General features: G+C 35.2%; 1 protein-coding gene across 4 annotated transcripts in view; it reads left to right on the top strand.

The window, feature by feature from the left end:
- inpp4b (inositol polyphosphate-4-phosphatase type II B) overlaps positions 1–24,422 on the top strand; it is a 101,399-nt gene that overhangs the window by 65,251 nt on the left and 11,726 nt on the right. For all 4 annotated transcript variants that reach the window (XM_026230246.1, XM_026230220.1, XM_026230237.1 and 1 more), the window contains 6 exons: positions 3,222–3,330; positions 11,291–11,474; positions 15,967–16,221; positions 18,725–18,863; positions 23,693–23,883; positions 24,131–24,254. In XM_026230246.1, the coding sequence (XP_026086031.1) occupies positions 3,222–3,330; positions 11,291–11,474; positions 15,967–16,221; positions 18,725–18,863; positions 23,693–23,883; positions 24,131–24,254 (1,002 nt within the window). The remainder of the gene's footprint in view (positions 1–3,221; positions 3,331–11,290; positions 11,475–15,966; positions 16,222–18,724; positions 18,864–23,692; positions 23,884–24,130; positions 24,255–24,422) is intronic.

The following is a 24,422-nucleotide window of genomic DNA, read 5'->3' as shown; positions in this document are numbered from 1 at the left end:
TAATATTTTTGTATACTTTTGGATAGTATTTACTTTTTTTAATATATTATTTTTATATAATTTTTATATATATATTTTTTATCTTTTGACAATTTTTTTCAGGATTATCTTCAAAAGAACAGTATTTATTTGAAATAGTGTTTGTAATCATGTAAAACCCTTTACTGTCACTTTTGAGCAATTTAATGTGCTGAATCAAAGTATTAATTTCTTAAAAACTAATCAGTCAATCAGTCTTACAGACCCCAGACTTTTGAACAATAGTTTATACAAAGTAGTAATATATAATATTATGTTTTACATACATAATTTATTTTGCTTTCAAGAAAAAAGAAATTGATTGCTAATTATTATATTCATGTACAGAGGAATGTCATTTGAATGAATGTCAGAAGTTGAATGACAGATTGAGAGTTTAAAAAGCAGACGTCGTCTCTCGAGTTCATGTTTTAATGGTGCTCCGTCTTTAAGCACGCTGCCCAAACACAATCTCCAAGAAAGCGCTTTTGTTTGTAGCTTCAGACAGAAGTCCTGAGGTGACAGTAGTGGACAGCACTTTTCAGACTGCATTTGCTTGTTACTAGCTGCCATGGATCTTTTTCTTTTTCTTTTTTGCCTGATTGTGACAAGCCACTTACAGCTGCTTTTAAGTCCCATAACATGTCAAATATTTTGAGCTGTAGTTTTTTTGTTTTGTTTTTTTTTTATATATGGAAGTGTTTTCTAATCTTTCTAAGCCTGTTCACACATTCATTTCTCATTGGACATCCTTCATTCTTAAAAATAAAGGCTCTTTTATTAGCAACGTTGGTTTCATAAGGAACTTTTAACATCAGTTTAATCTTTGCATTCTTCCATTCTTCCCATTTCCGTTCTTTAGACTATTAAAATGTTCTTCATGCTAAGAAAAAGGTTATTTGGGGAACTAAAAATCTTTATTTTATTGCATCACAGCAAATAGAAAATTATCAAACCCCATGTCACAGTGTTTTCAGTCAAATTAAAATGGTTAATCTAATTAATTACAGTACATGTTATTATAACTAACTGGTAACACTTTAGTTTAGGGACCAATTCTCACTATTAACTAGTTGTTTAATAGCATTCATATTACTAGCATATTGGCTAGTAATGATATCTTAAAGGGACAGTTCACCCAAAAATGAAATTCAGTCATTGTTTACTCACCCCCTTGTCATTCCTAAACAGACTTGCTTTCTTCTATTGGAAGCAAAATGTGTGTTTTAAGAGCGTTGATGACCAAACAGTTCCCTTTGGCTTCCATTGTGTTTTTGTCCATACAAACATTGTCAAACAACATGGGTAAATGGTGACAGAATTATCATTTTTGAGTGGACTATCCCCTTAATAGGCCCATTTAATTGTTTATATATTTTTCATACGATATAGAATTAAAATTATCTTGCACTAAATTACCTTGTTAAATTGACAGCCCTACTACAATTTCTAAGCCTCTGCAAACAATTGGTCTCCACCATGGAGATACACAGGTGCCTGAACCCCTTGAATCAGAGCCTCCATTTATAGAGACTGCAGGAAGTTGCACAAATCACCTCCAAATTGGGCCATGCATGACGGATGATCCTGGCCCGTATATATGCCACTGTATTCATCGTGTGGGTACACTGTTGTGAAACAGCCAATTAGATGCTCCGCAAGCGGCCGGGGAGCGCCGAGAGCACGAGGGTGGGATGGGAGTTGTCGCACGAGAACCTCGTCGTCATTAGCGGGGGAACGAAACGGCCGTAGCGCAGGCGGGCGTCATGACCCCGGCGCTCAGGGGTCAGAGCATTTGAAGGGGCCTGGATCATTATTTGCCATTTAATGTGTTGCATTCACTTCCCATGGAGCCAATTGGGTGACCTTGCATATATCCACATTGAAGAGATTTCCTGTTTTCTCCATAGGCAGCTTAGAAATCGAGGTGAAATCATGAAAATGGGCCCCAATTGGTGTAGATATAGGTGTAAAAATAAAACATCCACAGAACCATTGCAAATATTTTGTGTAAATCATTTTGTCACCACTTTCTTTCTTTATTAATATTCTTCACCGCAGCATGTTAAGTCTCTAAGCGACTATTTATATTGCCTATAGGACACATTGAACATCCAAAGTGAAGAGTTTTAAGCCTTGAAACTAAAACTGCCAGATCTGAATGAATCTCGATGCTTTGTTTAAAATATTGTTTTGTCAGAAAACACCATTTGAACAGTTCACCTGATGGATGGATGGATGGACGGGTAGGTGGGTGGGTGATAGATAGATGGATTAATGGGTGGATGGATGGGATTTGGGTTGGTGATTGATAGATGGATGGATGGGTGGATGGATGGATGGATAGGTGGATGGGGCATAGATGGATTGATAGGTGGGTGGGTGGGTGGGTGGGTGATGGATGGATGGATGGATGGATGGATGGATGGGGTTGGATGGGTGGTGGATGGATGGATGGATGGATGGGGTTGGATGGGTGGGTGATAGATAGATGGATTAATGGGTGGATGGATGTGTGGGTGGGTTGGTGATTGATAGATAGATAGATGGGTGGGTGGGTGATGGATGAATGGATGGATGGGTGGATGGCTGGATTGGTGGGTGGGTGATAGATGCATGGATAGATAGATAGATAGATAGATAGATAGATAGATAGATAGATAGATAGATAGATAGATAGATAGATAGATAGATAGATAGATGGATGGATGGATGGATGGATGGATGGATGGATGGATGGATGGATGGATTGGTGGGTGATAGATGTATGGATAGATGTATGGATAGATGTATGGATAGATAGATAGATAGATAGATAGATAGATAGATAGATAGATAGATAGATAGATAGATAGATAGATAGAGGGTTTTTATCTTAAGCATATACTACTGTCTAGTTTGTGGTTTTTCTGTCATGAAACACTTCTACATGATCACGGCAGATATTCAGTAGTATTAATTCTGTTGCGCTGGTTGTGTAGGTCTAAACAACATGTCGTTCCACACTGAATCCTGTTTAATAGACGTTTCGCAGTTCTTCAGAGCCTCAGAGAGCTGGAGGTGGAACAAGCTGTTTGGATGTATTCACAAAACAACAGGAAGCACATAAAACAAGACTGAATCTAGACGTAAACCGTGTGCTGTGGGCTTGTTTGTGATTTGTGAGGCCTGTTGAAGGATGTTTGTTGATGTTTCCTCTGTAGATTCCTTCTATGATGTGGTCACAGTAGGAGCTCCGGCAGCCCATTCGCAAGGCTTCAAGAACGGAGGCTTGCAGAAACTACTCAGCAAATATGAAACCGAGAAGAAGAGGTCAGTCTCCACATGTTCATATGTGTCTCTTCTGATTACTTTTCTCTGGTGATGGAGAATGATTTTCTGACAGCTGTATGAATCATAAAGGCCCCTCATTCGTGGGTCAGAAACTCGCCAGCTTCCTTCTGTAGAGAAGATTGCCTTTTGATTCAGAATATGTTGTTTATGTCATTTGCATCGATACGGTTTTATACCAGATTAATTTGTCAACATGAGACCACCGAGGAGATTTTTTCTGTTTAATGAGATATTATAAATTCATTCAATCCTTGTCATCCATGTCTTTCCTCTGTGAAACAAACAAAAATGATATTTTGAAGAACATTATTTGGAGACCACAAGCTGTTAAGCTCCAAAGCGTTATAAAACAACATAAATATAGTATATATTGATGGCGGTGAGTCTCAGTATCTTGCACTGAGGCAAATGAACGTGTAAATTGATTATTTTGCTGAGAGAAATAAATAAGCTGCGTGAGCTGCAGCACATGTAGACGTATTTCTAGGGAATTGTGCAAAGGTTGCGTCATTCGGAAGCAGAACTCAAATCCATGCACATGTTATCATTTTGAAGTTAATGTTGATGATGGTTTTGCATTAGGCTCAAATAGCCTATTTTCCCTCATTAAGGCTCTTTAAATCGATGAATCTGTTAATCCAGTCAAATCCAGATGATTCAGATGAATGATTGAGTTTTTTTTATTATTATTATTCTACTTGAGAAGCGAATGTGAGCTCTGATCCATCATTGATGCTTAATGAAGTCTGGACTTAGTTTATCCAGGATTTCATGTTCCCACACACTATCATATCCTACACAAATAGAAACTTAACAGGAAATAAATTAAGTATTAAATAAATTAAATATTTATAATGAATGCAACTTTCATATTTCTAGGAAGTGTTTTATTTTCTGATTGTTGTTATTTTAAAATGATTTCTTTTAATTTTATATTTTTACAATTTAATTAATTATTAGCTTTTCATTAAACTCACAACCCCCAGTTTGGAAAACCTCTGTGTATTCTAATGTTTAATGCACTTTATGTTGTTAATCACAACAAATGGAATATCTTTTCTTTCTCTTTGTATTTTTATGTCAATATTGGTACAATAATTTTTCTAATTAAATCAATGTGATGAATTAGTTGGGTCAAAAGTAATCAAAAAGTAGTCTGATTATATTACTTAAATGTGTAATGTAATAGATCAGAAGTTACTAACTACAATTTTTCCCTTTAATGTAAAATCAGTAAATGACTACAATTTGTAAGTAACCTACCAAGCACCGTTGGTTGTTTACATGTTACTAAATGGATTTTAAGATGTGATTGTTGATGTGTTCTAGGTGGTTGCTATAGTAAATGGCCTTTATTCAGTCTTTTTAGCAGAAGTCTTGCTTGAAATCTGTCATAATTTGGGCTAAAACCACTTTTCAAGTCACTTTCAGCCACAAGTTTGGCTTTAAATTGTTGGGGGTGGTGTTGGCGCAGTGGAGAAGACACATGCCTTTGGTGTGAGAGACCCGGGTCTCAAATCCACTGTGAGATCTCTCTGGAGTCCTTAATGGCTCTATAATAATTTCAGAGTCTGACATTTTTCCAGTTGGATGCCATTGGCTCTGGAGTCTCTCCTGACATGTTTGGTGCTCTTTCTGCCTCAGTCGTCCGTCTCCCACTCCTTCTCCTTCATCTTCAGTTCGTTTGTTCCTCTCAGAGATGTTTAATTAGAAAGCCTATGTCTTGACTGTCATTGAAGCGGTTTGTCTGTCCAAACCGTCACACCAAGCATTTCAACAATGAGTGTTTTCTGTTCTCAGCCCTCTGAAGAAGAAGGGAAAGCATGTCATGTGATCTCAGACCCCTTGTTATTTCCATCAGTAAAGAGCTCCTCAAGTTTCTCTCATTCAGTTCTGTGCATTTTTGTACTTTGTGAATGATCAAAGCTGGCTTTTTTTGTGGGGGGTGGGGGGAAGTGAGTTCAACGTCATGAGGTCGGTCATGTGAATGTGTCCATTTTTTATCATTTGAGATGTACTTCTCTCATACCTCTGAGAACAGACTCATTAAAAACCAAGCAAAGTCCAATTATTTTTTTTACACTGCCTGGTTTTTTATGTTACTGAGTCAGACCGACAGAGGAATACTAGTACAAAGAAATTAGAAAAAGTTTTCAGTCTCCAGTGGTGGCAAGATTTATCAGTGGAGTGCGTCAATGATACGATGCAAGGACATTTGCCATTTCTACCGCAGAGAAATCAATTTCTGAAAGAGCGCTTGCACTGCACATCAATCCAGGCTGATATGGACCTCATTTTGTTTCCTTCTCGACTTGGCTAATGTTTTACTTCATGCTCAGATTTTCCATTTGTATGCCTCAAAAGCAAGTGAGTCCTGTAATTCTTTAAAAGAAAATACTCTGTTAAAAATGTGCTGCATTGAATTAGCATATAAAGTTAAAGTTGCTTGTAAAGAGAAAGTTCAGAACAAGAGTTAGCTACTCTGTATTATGTCATTACAATGGTGTATGAGATTTTCTTCAGTGGATCACAATAAGAGGTTACATGCAATTACAATGACTGAGGACTTTTATGCTTCAAAAGCCATCAAAAAAATGTAATTGAAAGCTTTTATTTGACTTGTGCACCATGATCCAAGTCTACTGAAGTCCTAGCTTTGTTTGAGAAACAGCTTAAAAAAATGAACCAGATCAGTCCAATTCATGTGTGAATCGTTCTGAACTGAATCATTTGATTCATTGTAAAGATCTGACTCAAAAGAACAGATCTTCCACAATTTGTGATAGCAGAGCTGTGGCAGATAGCAGTTTTAGTGAAATGTATTTTTATTTGGTCCGTTTCTCACATGGAGCTACTTCAGAAGGCTTGGAATAAAAGTCATACTGTATAAACTACTCAAATAAACTTTAGAGACCTTTGTGGTTCTTTTAAAGTCTATTTTAAAGCTTAAACACTTCAGTCCTCATTTGTTGTGGTCAATGGAAAAGAGCAAACAGATGCATTCTACAAAATCTCTCCTTTTGTGTGTCATTGAAGAAAAAGTTTTGAAAAGACACAAAAGTGAACAAATAATGACAAAATGATAATTTAATTTCTATTCTTGGATGTTTTTTTCAACACTTTACTCATAAAAGGGGCATTTACACAACATGCAACAATGAAAAACTGTGCGGTAGAACTTTACAGTTTAATAGACAACGAGAGATGACCTCATGAACACACTCATATTCATACACGCTTCCACCCAGACCTTCCTGGAAAGCAACCTTTTAGAATTTTCTTTGATTAAAAGACAAATATAATAGGACAGACGTGATTCTTGGCCTTTACTAATGTATCACAGAAAAAAAAAAAAAAAAAGTGTGCTGGGGAAACGGACACTGAGAGTGAAATGAAAGAGTCATCTGTCTTCTCTTGTGTCTGGAGAGCGAGGCTGGGAAGCGGCTAGGGAGCGATGTAATGCAGCTACAATGGCTTTGATTGGTTTGCTGTGTGAGAACCAATCAATATCCATTTCTCCGGTTCCTTGAGGCCACCTCCGAACCCGAGCATTTATTTCTCTTTAACATCCACAGCAGTCCACAAGCACTTTATTTGCCTTTAATTCGTCCGTGTCGGCATGACTAGATTGTTCTGGCGTTCAGCAGTCGATTTGCTCGCTGCACATAGACAATCGTCTCCTTCCAGGTGCTACGTATGAGTGTTTTCGTGTGGATTTGAGTGTGTGCACTTTGAAGATATCCCAGCTAACAGCGAACGTTATGGCGAGGCTCTCTAAAAGTTAAGAACAAACGTTCTTCCAACAAACATTAATAGAATCAGTGCAGAGTCTTCTGGTTAATCTATATATTGGTGGAATGTTGGTAATGTTATTTATGTAATATTGGAATTTTGTTCTGGAACTTTTCATTTGGACATTCTTCTAATGTTACTTTTTTCGGAATGTTCAGACAACATTCAAATGTAACATTCCCGTAATGATGGCAAAATTAAATTTGCCTTAAAGGGATAGTTCACCCAAAAATCTAAATTATGTCATTAATAACTCACCCTCATGTTGTTCCAAACCCGTGAGACCTCTGTTTATCTTCAGAACACAGTTTAAGATATTTTAGATTTAGTCCGAGAGCTCTGTTCCTCCATTGAAACTGTGTGTACGGTATACTGTCCATGTCCAGAAAGCTAAGAAAAACATCATCAAAGTAGTCCATGTGACATCAGAGGGTCAGTTAGAATTTTTTGAAGCATCGAAAATGCATTTTGGTCCAAACATAGCAAAAACTATGACTTTATTCAGCAATGTCTTCTCTTCCGTGTCTGTTGTGAGAGAGAGTTCAAATCAAAGCAGTTTGTGATATCCGGTTCATGAACGAATCATTCGATGTAACCAGATCTTTTTGAACCAGTTCACCAAATCGAACTTAAGCTGTTAACTTTTTTAATGTGGCTGACACTCCTTCTGAGTTCAAATAAACCAATATCCCGGAGTAATTAATGTACTCAAACAGTACACTGACTGAACTGCTGTGAAGATGAACACCGAGCCGAGCCAGATAACGAACAAAACATTGACTCGTTCTCTAAATGGAAACATTAGTAAAACGTTGATATTTTTGTCCGCTGGGATGAGTGTTATGAATGTAATGGACAGCTTTCTCCATATGACAGACCCCCAGCAGTGCTTTGTAATGTCTGGCCTGGTATAAACTCTCATCCTCTGGTGTAAACGTCTATCTCCCTGCCTTCATATTTGTACGTTTAATTAAAGATTCACCAGAGACATGGGCTTGACGATTCCTTTCCTCTCATTAGCATTATTTTTTTTATTTCCATTGATCATTTGTGAAAATCCAGACAGCACATTCACAGATCTGGTTGTGTGTATGGAGGATGTGGCTAATGGTAGTGCTCCTTTGAAATCCTTCCCTCATGCTGTGTGTTTGATGCTGCGCTCTTGATTATTTTAGGCTACTTATGCACCCTTTTGAAGAACACACTGTTACTCTTTGCTAATAGACTTGAGAGTGGACAGTACATTTAGTTTAATGAAGATTCTTTAAAGATACTTTGAAGCTGTAGCTGTCCAAGCTATAAGCTAATCATAGTTTAAAGACACTCAGTACGAGCTAACAAATGTAGCTAACCATGCTATATTTGCTAGTTACAAAATGCATATCTTGCAGATTAATATGTATCTGGCACAAAAGCAATTAGGTTATAAATATTATTTAATAAAATAAATCAAGTTCAATATATGTTTAATTGACATTTACAAAAAAAATTAAACAACCCTGTATGTTATTTAAAATACATCAAATATATTTGTACAAAATATATTACATGCAACACTAAAAAATCATATAAATCTATTTATATTTAAATATAATATTATAATAAGATGATATTAATTTTTTTATTATATGTAATTTACGCATTTTTAATAATTATAATTATGTATATATTCAGAAAATTATATTAAGGGTATTTGTAATTATTTTATTCATATACAGTACTGTTGTTTAGCGCTGTTTTTGACTCTGTTTTTTATATAACAAGATATTACATTAAAATTGTATAATAATAATAATAATAATAATAATAACAACAACTAACTGTTGGTTCTGCAGATGTACGAAACTTTCTTTTGAACCAGTTAATTAAAATGATCTGAACAAACTGACTTGCTCTTTAATCTGACTATTCCGTTTTATTTTTTTGCTTCATTTTTTTGAAGCGATGACTTCTTTGTGATGACAAATCTTTCTCATTGAGATGAACGGTCTAAACGAATCACTTTAAGTTAAACAAACTGAATTGAACTATTCCATAATGATTGCCTCAGGTCTTTGAAAGGAACCGTCTGAACAAATGAATCCTCTAAAACAGACTATTTGTGAAAACTGTTAGTTGATCGATCAGATGATTGCTCAATGAAACAGATCACAAAAGCAGTCTGCAGTGTTTGTCAAGCTATACATGGCTGCATCTTGTAAAAATAAAAAGTAGTATGAGCCAAGCTGTGTGACTTCTGTCAGTGAGTTGCTTCCATGTACTGACAGTGACAGGAAGCATCAGCTTCTGCTGTGTTGTGTCATCGTAGACCTGCTAAATGAGTCCAGTAGCTTGCGTTATTGACGTTCTCTCATGTTTTTCTGTGTTCTTTGGTTTGCGTCTCCTCTCTTTAAGCAATGCTTTTATTTGCGATCCTCCCGGGAGCCAATTATCTGAAGCGATGAGCCTGGGCTCTGTGAGGCTGGTCTGATACGCTGATCTCCGTCTCTAATCTTCAATGCACTCACTGTGGTGTGTTTGACCGCCTTTAAAAGTGGACATCAATTGGACACTCGTGACAGAGGCGCTCGTGCCCAGAGGTCTTTTAAACATTCAAGCACTTACCTTCGGTAATCGCATTCAAGTCGACACGTTTCTGTCCAGAGAAAACTGGAATTGTTGCAACTTTCGTGACTGTATAGATGATTGAGCTTGAAGCGGGGCTCTCATTTTTGGGTAAATGATGGAAAACAAGTAAAATAATGACTTTTTTAATAGCAAATTGATTCCAAATGGAATCCAAATGGGACTAATAACAGCGGAGTCATTTGCACTCTTTGTATGGCTGAATTTAATTATCATAAAAACACAATAAATGTGATTATAATTGAAACTGGGTCTGTGAGAGTGCGTTGTCACAATAGTTCAGAATGGCTAAGGAATTATGCTTATAATGACAAATTAGTGTTAATCGTATTAAATGCAATGCTGTTAAACATATTTAATTAAATCTAATTTGTTATACATGCAAATAATCAACCTGCTGTGTTAAATCCACGAATTCAGTATTAAACCAACCTTAAAGGATTCACATACATTTGTACTGAGCTTATTTCACTTGAATGTTCACATTTTGTATATTATGTATATATTATTAATATGATTTATTATTTTAATATGTATAATAGTGCTTACCTTTTACAAGTGTGCATCAGTCATCACAGTCTAAATGAATAGAAATGTAAAATAAATGTTAGCAAAAGTTATGTAGTACATGTAAATAATCTAAAATATTATCATTGTGTAATCAAAAGTGATTAAATATACATAACATGTATTTTAATAGTTATATTAATGCTGTATACATTTATATAAATATAAATATTTTAAAATAAATAATATAACAAATTATATAATACATATAATATAAATAATATATCTAAAATGATAATTGTATAATTTATAGTGATACAATTCTGTATATCTTAAAAATGTCATAATAATATTCATATTTTACATGTATTTAAATATTAATAATGTTAAAATAAATTTACTGATAAATATAAATTATAAAATATATTCTTTAATGATTAATATTTAATTATATATTTTTTAAGATAAATGATATGTAGCAATATTTAAATCATCTTTTCAAATAATACAATTATTTATTTTAGTACCTTTTTATTGAAATCTTATATTTTTTATTTTTTTTTTATTTTTTTTGCCTAAAATCGTATTTTCTTTCTTTTTTTTTTTTTTTTTTGCCTGAATTAATTAGTGTCTGTCATCTATCTGCATCTATCACTTTCAGTCCGTTTTCTCAGTTGCGGTCAGAGGTCATCTAAACAAACATCCACAGGTTCAGAGAGAGAGTAACTAACTGTGTAAGTGGCCATCAGGGTACAAATGATCTGCTAAAAAAGCATGGTATGATCGTTTAAAGACCAGTCATTTCTCCTGCCTGCCAGTGTCTCCTGAGCTCAGATGTTCAGGAAGTGAGGGACTGGAGTTGTTTGGTTTATTAGATATGTCTGTGACTCTGATGTTACAGTGTGTTTGCTGCACAGAGCTGTACTCTCAGCTGATGATGATGAACAAGACCCTGCTCTTATTAATTCCCTCTCTCTCTGTGTTGTTTCTCTGGCTCCTGTATGACGTCCTCCAGCTACAGCACGGCGTATCAGTGCATTTACTATCCTCCAGAGCAGACGGCCAAGGCCCGCGAGATCCTGTGTGTGGTGTCCCAGCTGCAGCCGCACATCTCTGCGCTGGCCGACCAGCTGCTCCAGACGGCCCAGAAGAGCCCCATCCAGCCTCTCCGGGACGTCCTGAAGAGCCTGGAGGAGAAGGTGAGACCTGCCGACAGCTGCCAGTCAAACCTTCAGCAGGACTGTGTGCACTGAACTGATCAGAAGTGACAGGAATGGCACAAAGGATTGCTATTTCAAATAAAAGAATGCTTGTTCTTTTGAACTTTCTGTTCATGAAGAATATGTGTCCACAAAAATGTGAAGTGGTACACTTATAATAAGAATTTAATTTTAAATAGTAAAATAATATTTCGCAGTAATTCTGTTTTTTACTGAGACATTCAAAAAAATTATACTGACCCCAAATAGTAATAGTAGTAGTAGTAGTAGCAGTATTTAATAATTTAATACAATTTTAGATTGATAGATAATAACTGGACATGAGGTTTAGGTGAAGATGCATTATGACATTATTATAATATTAAATATTAATATAATAAAATATTAAAAATAGTTAACAATTGGATGTGAGGTAGTAGGTAGGTATTTTTATTTTATTTTATTTTATTAAGATAACTGGACATGAGGTGTTCACTATGATAATACTATGATTCATTGTAAAAAAAAATATTTGTATATATATATATATATATATATATATATATATATATATATATATATATAAATATATATATATATATATATAAATATATATATATATATATATATATATATATATATATATATATATATATATATATATATATATATATATATAATATTATTATTATTTGAAAGGCAATTTTAGCCGGTGTCCTTGAATACCTGAGTCAATGTGGAATTGCATAAAGTTTTAAAGTGGATGTAAAAAAAATTTAATTATTACTCTTCAAGACGTTGATGAGGTAGAATAGTGCATCTAATAATATTCCTGCAAATGTTTTAAGGGCAAATATCTCTTCTATTTAAATACATTACTGTCTGACTCAGTTTATTGACTTCATTCTGAAGCTTGTGCTGAATCACTGAGAGAAACGATGGTTAGTGTTGCTGCTGTCTGTGTCACACAGAAGTATTGCGCTTGTACTGTGTCAGATGATAATACCCTGGTGCTTGATATATGTTACTGTACTGGACCATTACTATATTCATACACCATACCTTAAAAATGGTATTACCATGTTACCTCGATCAAAAACCCTTCCTCCAAAACCGTGGAAATGAATGGCATGCTGAATCCTTTAGCAGTGAATGTGCTCTGTGTTTTTGTAGACGGCAGCAGATTTTACATCAACACACGCAGCATGTGCAAGTCATTAACCGTGCGTCCCGTTCACTCACACCACCACAACTGGGCATGAAATCTGTTCATTTGCAGACATCAAGGCTGTTTGACAAACGGCTATCGGCTGTCATGTCCCCCTCTGCCAGAGCCGACAGAAGCACCAGGATGAGCAGCTCGTTCAGAGGCCTTCATGTTATATGTGTGGAATTAATGAATTACATCTGCTGCCGTCAGTGTGCAATCTGGGACACAGAGACTGTTGTTCACCTCATTGATTAGCAGTGATCACGCTTCTGCTCAATCAGACCAATGTTGAAACACTACACACACCATCTGAGTCTTTATTATTTCATTTTATTTCATTTTTAGAGCTAGCGTTTTGACCAGACAGCACTGCAACTATATAGTTCTAAAACATCTTAAATCTACTTTTTATTTTGTTATTTTACTTTTCTGCCATATTAAACAAAACAGTAGTTGTAAAGTAATTGAGTCAAAATTATTAATTTATATTTTAGAAATATCATTTTGACCAAAAGCAGTTATAACCTCTGTTATTCTATTTATATATATATATATATATATCTATATATATATATATATATATATATATATATATATATATATATATATATATATATATATATATATATATATATATATATATATATATATATAGTTGAATTATTTACTTTCATCTTTTAGAACATTATAATTTGTATAGTGTTTTTATTTATTTATTTTTTTGCAATTAATTTTCACATTTTTTATATTAAGGCATTTTTCTCAAAATGTATTTAATTTAAGTAAATATTGTATTTAATCATTTTCATTCATATGCAGCAATATAAGTGCACATATATACTGTTATATTGGTGCATATTAGGGCCGTGAATCTTTGGGTAGGCAGAGATTTGATTCAATTCACGATTCATAGGTTTACGATTCAAGAATGATTTTTGCAAATTTAGAACGATTCAATTCGATTCACTATATAATTCGATTTGACATACGTAAAGATGTATGTAAGCCAAGATTTAAAAAAAGAGCTTTAAAAGTATTATGTATAAGCTAACATTTCATCACACCAGCGGCGTAGCCATCATTTCAGAAGTGACAGAAGTGTCAAATATAATCATTTTATGTATGTAGCCTATGTATTCTTATAACTATTATTATTATTATTATTTAAGGAATTCTCTATTTTTAATTACTTTTAATTAGCTGTAAGAAACCAAATACACTGCTGGACAATAATCAATCATTTGTAATCTATTTTTTTCCTAATGGTAATTTTATGATTGTTTTCTATGCTAAATTTAATTACCAATTATTAACATTTTCTGCACAGAATAAGGTAGAAAATATACTTTATAGTTTCTGTACTGTAATAAATTATATCAATTAGCACTGCATCCTTTATACATTTTATTTATTTATTGTGTTTTTTTCTTCTTAACATTTCATCAGTTCATTCTGCTTTTATTCAGTTTAGCTGCAGATAAAGCCTGACGCGTCTATGAGAGCGAGATCACTTCTCTTTCAGTGTGAAAACTTCATCTCATTTTCACAAAATAAAATGCTACAGTAACTTTTTAACTTTTCCTCTCCATCAGCGATTCACGATTCAAAAATCTTTCTTGATCGATGCATATGCATCGTCAGGGTTTATAATTGATGCATCGAGAAAACGAGTGAATTGTTGCACCCCTAGTGCTTATAAATAAAAATAAACTAAGTGAAAGTAAATGTATTTGCCAACAAGTTTTATTGTGTATTTTGTGACAGTGTGGTGGGGAGACTTTTAAGAAAATGTAGGCCTAAACATCTGGATAAATGTCAACACATCTGTAAGTATTGGGGTGTGTGCAGCTGTTTTCAGTGTGGCACTCCGACTGCTCTCAGGAATGTGTGTTTGGGTAATGACACTGAACATTGATGAGGCATCACTCACACACAGGCGATGAGAAACTGTCCCGCAGGAATGCCACCTCGCTGCTGGGAACTCAACGTGAGGACAAACTGAAGCTGACCGGGCTTGTTAAAATGCCATCAAGTTTAAAAATAGCTCCGTAAAGCTGCATTAAAACAATAAATACCAGAATTTCAGTGAGATGAGAATCCAAACAGAAGAGATGTGGGTAAATTCATAGCTGGAGAATTGGATGAATTATGAAATGCGATCATATTTAAAACAATGATGGTTAGGGCAGAGAAAAGGTCAGCAAGCGTCGGTTCAACTGGCTCTGAAATACACACAAATCTAATCTTACTGGCTTGTGAATTTGTTTCTTTTCTTTTTTTTTTAAAAGAAAAGTTGGCATCCCGGTAGTGCTGGTGGAGTCAGAAAAATAATAAATAATAAATATCTCAGAGACAGCTGTGCACCTGATCAAAGAAAGAAAGAAAGAAACACTACATGATTCAAAAACATTTTTATTCAATGTATTTGACTCATTTTCTTGAATTTTAGAGATTATAATATCAACCAATTTATTTATTTGAATTTATAGAGGTGTCATATTAACCAAAGAGCCACTGTATAGAAATTAGTTTAAAAAATATGTTTAAAAGTAATCTTTTAGACCTATTAATTTATTTCTATGTTTTTATTTATGGAGCTATCAAGTTAACCATTATTTTATTTTATTATTTTGCAATTAAATAGTTTCAAACGGTTTGATTGTTAAATTTAAGCCAATGAGAAAGATTTTTGTCACACATGATGTTATTAATTTAAAGCTTTATGCTTTATGCTTTATGCAAAATACAATTGTAAGAAGTTTAGATGTACATGTGAACTACCCAAAAGCCTTTGCTGTCAATTATTTTGCACTTTTATTTATAACTAGCATCAGTAACAGACGCACTTGAACTAGAGAAGTTCACAACTTTTGAGGTTCATGAAATAATATATGAATTTTATCATGCAAATTTTATGACTTCATTTATAAATAAATATGACATTAAAAAGTTATTTCTCAGCTCAAATTTATCCGTCGTTTACTCACAATGAGTTTTTCAGTGTGAAAATAGACTTTTGGACATCGCCTACTTCAACAGTTTCTCCAAACACACAAAAATATACATATGTACAAATGCCAATGAAAATGTATCGTGTTGTCTTTTGTGTCTCTCTGATTCTTTTTCCTCTTTCTTCTGCCTTCTCTTTCTATCGAATGTGTCGTTGCTGTTTGCTCTTGTCTGCTTATTTGTTTTCTGATGCACTTCTCATCCATGTCACACACTGTTATGCTGCACTGTAGTGTAATGAAACGCTCTTCTCTCTTCTCTCTGTGTCTGCAGACGGAGCAGTTTGTTCATGCTCTGAAGGATGAGCTGGTGAAGAGTGCCCTCCTGGCGCTGCATGCCGCCCGTCCTGGATACGTCAGCAAGAGTCAGACTTCTGCTCCGTCCAGCCCACACCCCGGAGCCACCGAGGAGCCACACAGCGTCTGTAACAATGTGGACGGCTCTCAGACCACGCCGAAAGAGAGCCGAGCGTCTCCCGTCCGCGCCGACTCCATCCCGCACCACAAGGAGTACGACGAGGAGGAATGGGCAAGTGTTTTCACTTCTGAGTGTTCATGCATTAATAATAGGTGTGCACAAGACTAGATGTTGTTGATTTTTGCCAGATTTACTGATATTTTGCATGCAACTCATTTAAAATGTTACCTTTTTTTTAAGGATTGCATTATAATATTCCATTACGCTATATATAAAAAAAAACGTAATATTGTAGTTACAATTGCATTGTTACTTTTGTGTAACCTGGGCAAGGCTTGCAAATTTGTTTTCTAATAACAGATGACCCAAAAGTTATATTTTTATAACACATCAAAAGTTGAAACTGGATGCTGATACCCATCTATAATGCCTTCTGTTTGGAAACAACACCAAGTCAGTCCTATGCAGAGATTATAAACAAATGATTTGTAATATTGTTATTTTTGAGCATTTCTATAATGGCATTTAGAGCTCTGGAAATAACAATGATAAACTGAATCACTTTTTTTTTCAGACAGATAAAGTTGTAACTTTAATATTTGAGATGTGTGACACAATATGTGTTCTAAAATCAGCTCAAAATACCTGAACATCCTCCAACTTGATGGATCATAGTCTGAAGCTAAAACATCAGAGTCTGTGACTATCATACACTACATGAATCTGTCATGTCTGACTTGCTTCAACTTCTCCAGACTGTAAATCTGCCAAAAATCTGGGCAAAAGTCATGTAGTGTATTCCAGCCTTTCGTTTTTAAGGTTCTCTGTTATGGAAGCCCATTTCCGCCACCGAATAAAAACAAAAAAAAAGGTCATTGCTTCTTTTTATCTCACAATTTGCACAGTTTTCTCTAGAATTTGTATGCTTATATCTTTTAATTCTAGATTATTTCTTGCAATTCTAACTTCCTTTCTCAGAATTGTAAGCAACTGCCTGTTATGAGGTCAGAATCCCAAGATTTAAACTCTCAGTTGCATGAAAAAAAGACTAAGCTGTGAGAAAAAGGTCAAAATTCTCCTTTTTATTCAGTAGCAGAAGCGGTTTTCCATACTCTGCACGTGTGCTGCTTGTGTCTGACAGCGCTTGAGCTCGGACATATTTGATATGATCTTGAGCGGTTCAATCAATCCACAGGACCAGAGGCCAGATCGGGATCAGGTTAGCAACCGAGCCAGTGTCTTCAGCTCGTATAAGCATCTGTTAGTGGAAAGCTTTACCACACAACCTGAAGGAGGTCCACAAACTCAAATCACATATTCAGGGGCTCAAGAGATTGTTTAGTTGTGGATGCTGCGGTGTCTGAAGGCTGCTGTAGGTTAAGAAGCTTCCCAATATTCATAGCAGACGTATGATGTCATTTTTGCTGTTTTACTGTATATTTGTACTGCTTTTAACTCTGTCAGCCAATAGAAGTGCTGCTTTTAACTCTGTCAGCCAATAGAAGTGCTGCTTTTAACTCTGTCAGCCAATAGAAGTGCTGCTTTTAACTCTGTCAGCCAATAGAAGTGCTGCTTTTAACTCTGTCAGCCAATAGAAGTGCTGCTTTTAACTCTGTCAGCCAATAGAAGTGCTGCTTTTAACTCTGTCAGCCAATAGAAGTGCTGCTTTTGTATCATGTAGTGGGAGTAACCAGGAAGTGCTTAATTAAACATTGTTTATTTGATTCTGTGCAATAAAATAGAAAGAGCAAACCCACACTCTCTTTCAAGGATATTTTATTATTAAAGTCTTAAATGCACTCGATTGTTTTCCTCCTGCTTTGGCTTTAAATGTAAGGCATGGGGAGACCATCTTATCTAATAAGAAGATCATATTTCTTGGTATTTTGTTTTTGCTATCTGACAGTTGTGGTCTGCGGTACAATGTGTGTGTGTGTGTGTGTGGCTTCTACAATGTTTGTTTTATGAGATCAGGAGCTGCCAAATTTCAATTAGGATCCACATACAGTACATTCTGATGAACTGGTCTAGCCCTTAATTTGAGATGTAAGATTGGAGGTTTCTGTAATAAAGCCCCAGAAGGCACCTGTCAACTTTTGGCTGTTGAAGAAACTTGTGGAAAGGAGTCAAACTCAGCTTGAGAGAATGACATTTAAATGATTCATAAGATAAATAAAGAAACCTTTCAACATGTTTTTATGTTATGTTTTTACATGTGTTCATGATTGTGAGTGTGTATTTATATATATTTACTTATAGCATCTTCTCCCTCTCTCTCTCTCTCTCTCTCTCTCTCTCTCTCTCTCACTCTCTCTCTCTCTCTCTCTCTCTCTCTCTCTCTCTCTATATATATATATATATATATATATATATATATATATATATATATAAAATGAATATGCAATTTATATATATACCCATTCATCCGAGATGATGAATCAAATTGAATAAAATCACAAATTATTATTGTTCCATGTTTTTGCAGAATACTAAAGTTACTCAGACACTCATTTGTGATCCCAGCGGTGTCTGGTTAGCTCATAAGCTCATGTTTGCATGTCAGGTTTCTGCGATGGAAGTGCTGGTCCTCTAATGTTTGCTCTGGCTCTTCTAGGACAGGGTCTGGGCCAGTGTGGCGAAGAGTTTGAACTGCGTCATCGCCCTGGTGGATAAACTACAGGAACAAGACAACAACAACCTGGAATCAGCGCCCGGCCACACGCTCGCTGACGTCATCACCTCACACAGTCCCGGTACAGCAAACCACAAAGATTACAAATGCTCAAATGATCATTAAAAACTAAAGACGGCAGCTGCAGCAAACCGTCCAATGCTTAAATGTTGAAGTTATGCATCAAATATGCATCAAACGGCTGCTTGGATTGATCAATAAAAATCCTAAAGGTGATTTCATTTCCTTTTATGGTGAAGCATAAACAGTGGAAAAAAAGAAAAACGTATCATTTGTATAATTTTATTATCATGCTTTTGATTTAATTATGACATTGCTCTAGTGAAAAAAATACTTTTTTTTTTTGCTTCCCATTATGAGGATTTGAAATTACATTTGATTTATCATTTGAATTTTATTTAACACTTTACAATAATTGAAGCCTGTATATATAATGCATTATTAAAAATATTTTTAAAGCATTAAATATGCCTTGTAATGCATTAATAACTGTAACCATAGTTTTAATACATTTTGATACTTATAAATTCATTACAACACCTTAATAAATTAAAATGCATTGAAACACGACAATATATATGTATGTGTATATATATATATATAGAGAATAGTGCACAAAAATGTTGAGATATATCGTCATTTTGTTCCTACTAATTCTAATAATAATATTCCACACGTTGCCAACTTTAGGCATCCTAGAAAAGCTTCTAATGTTTCACATCACTCGAGATGTTGTACTGGTTACACACTGTTTTTATGTTTCAAGCACATGTAAGACATGTCAGTTGAGAGATGAATATCAGCACCATCCATGAATCTTCTGTCAGACCAGAATAGTTAAGACATCTTCTGACTCTCAGTGCTATTAAACTGAAAGAACTACACAACCAGTGACAAGCAGCAGAAGAGTGCAAAACCTCAATAGAGTTTTTAATACAGTTAATGCTGCCACCATGTGGACACCAGCTACATGCTGAGGTTCATCTGGTTGCAGTTCACTATATAAATGAATTTACTGAATTTCAATCTTTTTTTATGCTCAGCTCATATTAAACTTAATTTACGACAATTTTGTAAAGTTTTAATATCAAGCTTAAAACATAAAAGTTCTCAGCGAAAAGGCTAAGTCTTCATGTTATGTTAAAAGTTATTGATTCTTTATGACTGATTTAGTAAATAATGTCTGCTTGTTAATATATTTCCACCACAGCTGTTTCAAAATGTTGCAAAACTACTGATTTTTTTTTTTTTTTTTTTTAAAGAATTCAAATGTGTGCTAATGTTTTCTCCTTACTGTTAGTGTTTACATTTTGTGCAAAACGTTATTGTGTCTGTGCAAATACTTCACATAACACATGAAATCAGCTGTCATTCAGAGGCGTGATGAAATGATGTCAGACCGGTTTAGGTTGATGTCTCGTGTCATGCACATAAAACAAAAAAAACAAAAAAGAATTTAATAAAGTTGGGAATTTCAATTATCGGTGTAAATACTCCATAGGTGGGAACCAAACTATTGAATGTGGCTATTAAAATTAATGTTTGCATGAAATTGGGTCATTGAAATGCCACTCAAATGAGGATAATAGTGCCAAAAACCTGATGACTAATGCAAAATGCATTCAAACGCAGAGCCTGTTGCAAAACATGGAGGCACAATGAAAGGAGCGAGGCAGATTAAGTCCATAGATTAAAGATTCAAGTGATTTTCTCATGCACTTTTGTCTATAACAACAAATGATTTCTTGTGTTTCACAGAGCTGAATGACTAATGGAAAAGATAACAAGCTAGTGCATGTGAAATTTCAGCAGGGCACCTGCATCTGACATTCAGAATTGTCCTGAATTGTGCCTGAACATGTTCACATCAAGTTTATTAAATATTTTTACAGTGATTAGTAAATGTATATAAATAAATAATGTATGAATGATATTTTCTGTGATTAGTGATGTAGTAAAAAGGTGAAAACAAAATACTGGAATTTTTCAAATAAATCATTATATTGTTCATTCAACTTCCCACGAAGCAAAAGGACTCGGCCCACATGTGTCCTCAAGCCGACACTGCTGGCCTCCTGTCGGCAATGACATGTACCCTTTCAGCCAGAGCTGGGTCATGTGTGGCAATGAGGTCACAGGGCGGGTCACAGCAAACAACATGAGGACCGCTCTCTGGTGAGAGGAGTGTGGCCCAGATCAGTCGGGTGATATGTGGCCCAAATCAGGCTAAGATCTGGCAGCATATTATGTGACCCATGATAAACAAGATAATACAATACTGCATGATAATGGTTAAATGATCACATACATTTTAATGAAGTGTAGTATTGGCAAAATGTAGTCTTTGAAATGGCAAGTCAAAACAGAATGAAACATTATAATTTAAAAATTAAGCAAATCAGTCAAGTGCATTAAACTGCACTTAATTATAATGTTATTACATTTTATATTATTATTCTTGTTGCAAATAATCTTAGAATCCTTACATAGAGAGAGAAAGGTCATTAAACCATTATCATGTATATTTATTTGGTTTACCATGGGACACATCATTTTATTAGTATGCTGTCATGTACATGCCTTAAATAAACTGATCATACAAGTTTATTATTTTATTAAATTCTTGGTATCCATGTGATGTTTTGAGTAAGGAACAGATCCACACTCAAACCTGTCATCTGCGATATGTATCTCCTTCCTCCATCGCATCATATGACCCCTTTAAGGCTGAGAATTGGTATCAATAATAAAACCAGTTTTGGCCCAGTTCAGGGCCAGCTAAGGCTGATTAACTGGCTGAGATTTGGGCTGGTTATGGCCCATGTGTGGCTCTCTTTAATCCAGTTCTGGGCCACTTCAGGGTTGTCATTCTTTGCAGTACTCGAGCCGAGGCAAAAGTGATTGTGTGGCCCGAAGCCGTGCCAGAAATCATTTGCTACGTGAGTGGTTCATTTAAACACTCTAACTAATCAGGAATGAAGTGAACTATTGAATCGTTTGTTCAACTAGTTTGTTTACAAACTTTGATTCATTCAGAAACAAAAAGACATTGAAAAAGAGTCATTGAATCCTTCGTTGAACTGATTCATCCAAAAACATTGATTCAGTTAGAAATGAGTTCAATTGGTTCATTTTTTCAACCAATTTGTTTTAAATAATCTATTTTGGAATGAAGTTCATTCAGTCAGGAACAAAGCAAGTGAGTGTTTTATATAATAGTTTCCCAACTTCATTTATTAATTCAGGAGCAAAGCATGTAACGGTCTTTACAAATGAGTCAATGAATTATTCGTTTAGCACATTTTTTCAAAAGCATTAATTAATTCAAGAGCAAAGCATGTAACGGTCTTGATTAGTAAATCAATGAAACATTTGCTCAAGAGATCTGTTAAAACCACAGATTCATTAATGAAACTCCACTGCTGTGTTTGCTTGTGTATTATTTCATGTGTTCTGGAGCTATTTTTGTTGATAGATGAAACATTTGTCGTTCTATATTTTCCAGACTATGTTTGGGCAAGGAAGCCAAGACCTCATCTCTAGTCCCCAAAGAACATATTCCCTAACTCTGGTCTAATTTTGTCCCCCGGCTCTCAGGACCCTCAGAGCTGTACTTGTCTTAGTCTTTAGTTTAGAAAACAAACAGACTTGTGCAGGCCTTATTGAACACAGCTTGTTCTATTGCTTGATCTACTTACTTCTGAGGACGCTTTAATTGCACTGTGATCTGATCAGGGGGTTTGCTGCTTTATACAAGGGAGAACAGTATCGTTTTAATTCCTTCACACAGCGCTCAAAAACAAACTATGCAATTATTATAATAATAGATTATTGAACTTTATTAATTAAAGATTGTAAACCTTTTATAAATGTTATATCAATGTTCCATTAAATCCTTTATTTTACCTTAGGTTAAACATGATGCTAAATGCAAATAATATAATGCAACTAGCCACTAGATCATGCATGCATGCATAAACAAGCTTATTGACTTTCATCAAAATGAAATGGAAATACTTATGTTTTTGTGTGGGTGGGTGTGTGTGTGTTTCATCTGTCAATTGAAGCAAGAGATTATTAGATTAATGTCAACATAGACTGGTTGTGACATGCCATCATCCTCAACAAACATGAACTTATCTGCACAAGGAATAAACGAATGACTGCTACATTAAATTCAGGTTGACTTACAGCAAGTTTAAGCGTGGTTTGTGCTGATGCTGAAGAAACCAGACCCATTCATTTTCCATGTTTAGTCTCATTTTAGTCATTTTTGTATAATTTTGGTCTGATTTTAAAGCCTACATCCAAATGGACCCTACGCACTTATGCACATTCCTGCTCTGATTGTGTACGATTTGTAAGTGCATATTATTTTAAATATAAACACACATTAGTGACTTCCATTTTTTTAACCAATAGTGATGCAGTGATGATTGTATTTTTGTAGGCTCATCCTGAATTTAGCATCATCCTGGTTCCAATATCCAGTAGGATTTATCCATTTGTTCATCATGATAATATTCATAAATGAAAACAACATTCATCTGAAGCTTACATACAATTGCCAGAACATCTAGGACAGTTAGAGGTATATAATAATTAGTCGTTTTGGCTCTGTCGGCTCCTGAAGCTAACTTTCCCAACTTCATTGTAAAACTATTATGCTCATTAAAATGTATGATATTTACATGACACACCTTTACTCTAGTCAGGGCAGAACAGTTATGCTGGTTAAGTCTCTTCACATCCGATAGCAATCAGTCACTAAGTGGTCTAAATATATTAATACTGACCATCTATGTACTTGTGGAAAACAGGTCCCTCGAATGCTCTGGAATGCTACACGTTAGTGGAAAAGCGGCTCACATTTGTCCTGTTTTTCCTCAGATCCTCCCCTGACAGCTGAAGTTTGGCAGGATCAGCTTGGTGTGGTGGTTCAGACGTTGAAGGAGTCTGTGGCAGAAGTGGCAGAGAGAGCCAGGCGCTCCGTGAGCTTCATCCTGCTCCAGGAGGCAGTGTGCAGCACGGCACAGGGCCTGCAGCTGCAGCAGAGACGGGACGCTGTCTTCAGTCAGGCAGTGAGTGACCTAACATTCCTCATCTGAGACACACACGGCCTGGCCTTCACTTTAGTCAACTGTGTCTTGTAAAAAGAATTGTGTGTTCTTACTTTGATGGAAAACTAGAGCACAGATTCCAAACTGTGTTTAAATCAAACACTCAGTATGGTTGGAATTTGTCTAGAAATAAGCTTGTTTATGCATCACATTTTATTGTGAGAAAAGGCAATGGTGCAGATATATACTGTATGTTGTGTATCCGCAGCTGGCTGCGCTGGCATGTGGATTTGTCATGCGATTATACGCAGGTTTGGAAGATAAGGGCTTTCTCAGACAGCTTCATGCCGTTGGGCTGGTGGCCCAGTTTGAGAGCCTGCTGAGCACTTACAGTGAGTATCCACCATCAGATGTGCAATCACACCAAAGATAGACATGCACATATGACCACACATTTCATAGGGAATGATAAGTTTATTGGTCTAATTTTAATATGATGAACTGCACTGTAAAAAAGTTCTAGAACAAAAGTAAAAAAATAAATTTGAATTTTTGGTGTA

This window comes from Carassius auratus, chromosome 1, assembly GCF_003368295.1.
Source record: "Carassius auratus strain Wakin chromosome 1, ASM336829v1, whole genome shotgun sequence".
Classification (NCBI taxonomy): domain Eukaryota; kingdom Metazoa; phylum Chordata; class Actinopteri; order Cypriniformes; family Cyprinidae; genus Carassius; species Carassius auratus.
This window is presented reverse-complemented; position numbering and strand designations above follow the sequence as displayed.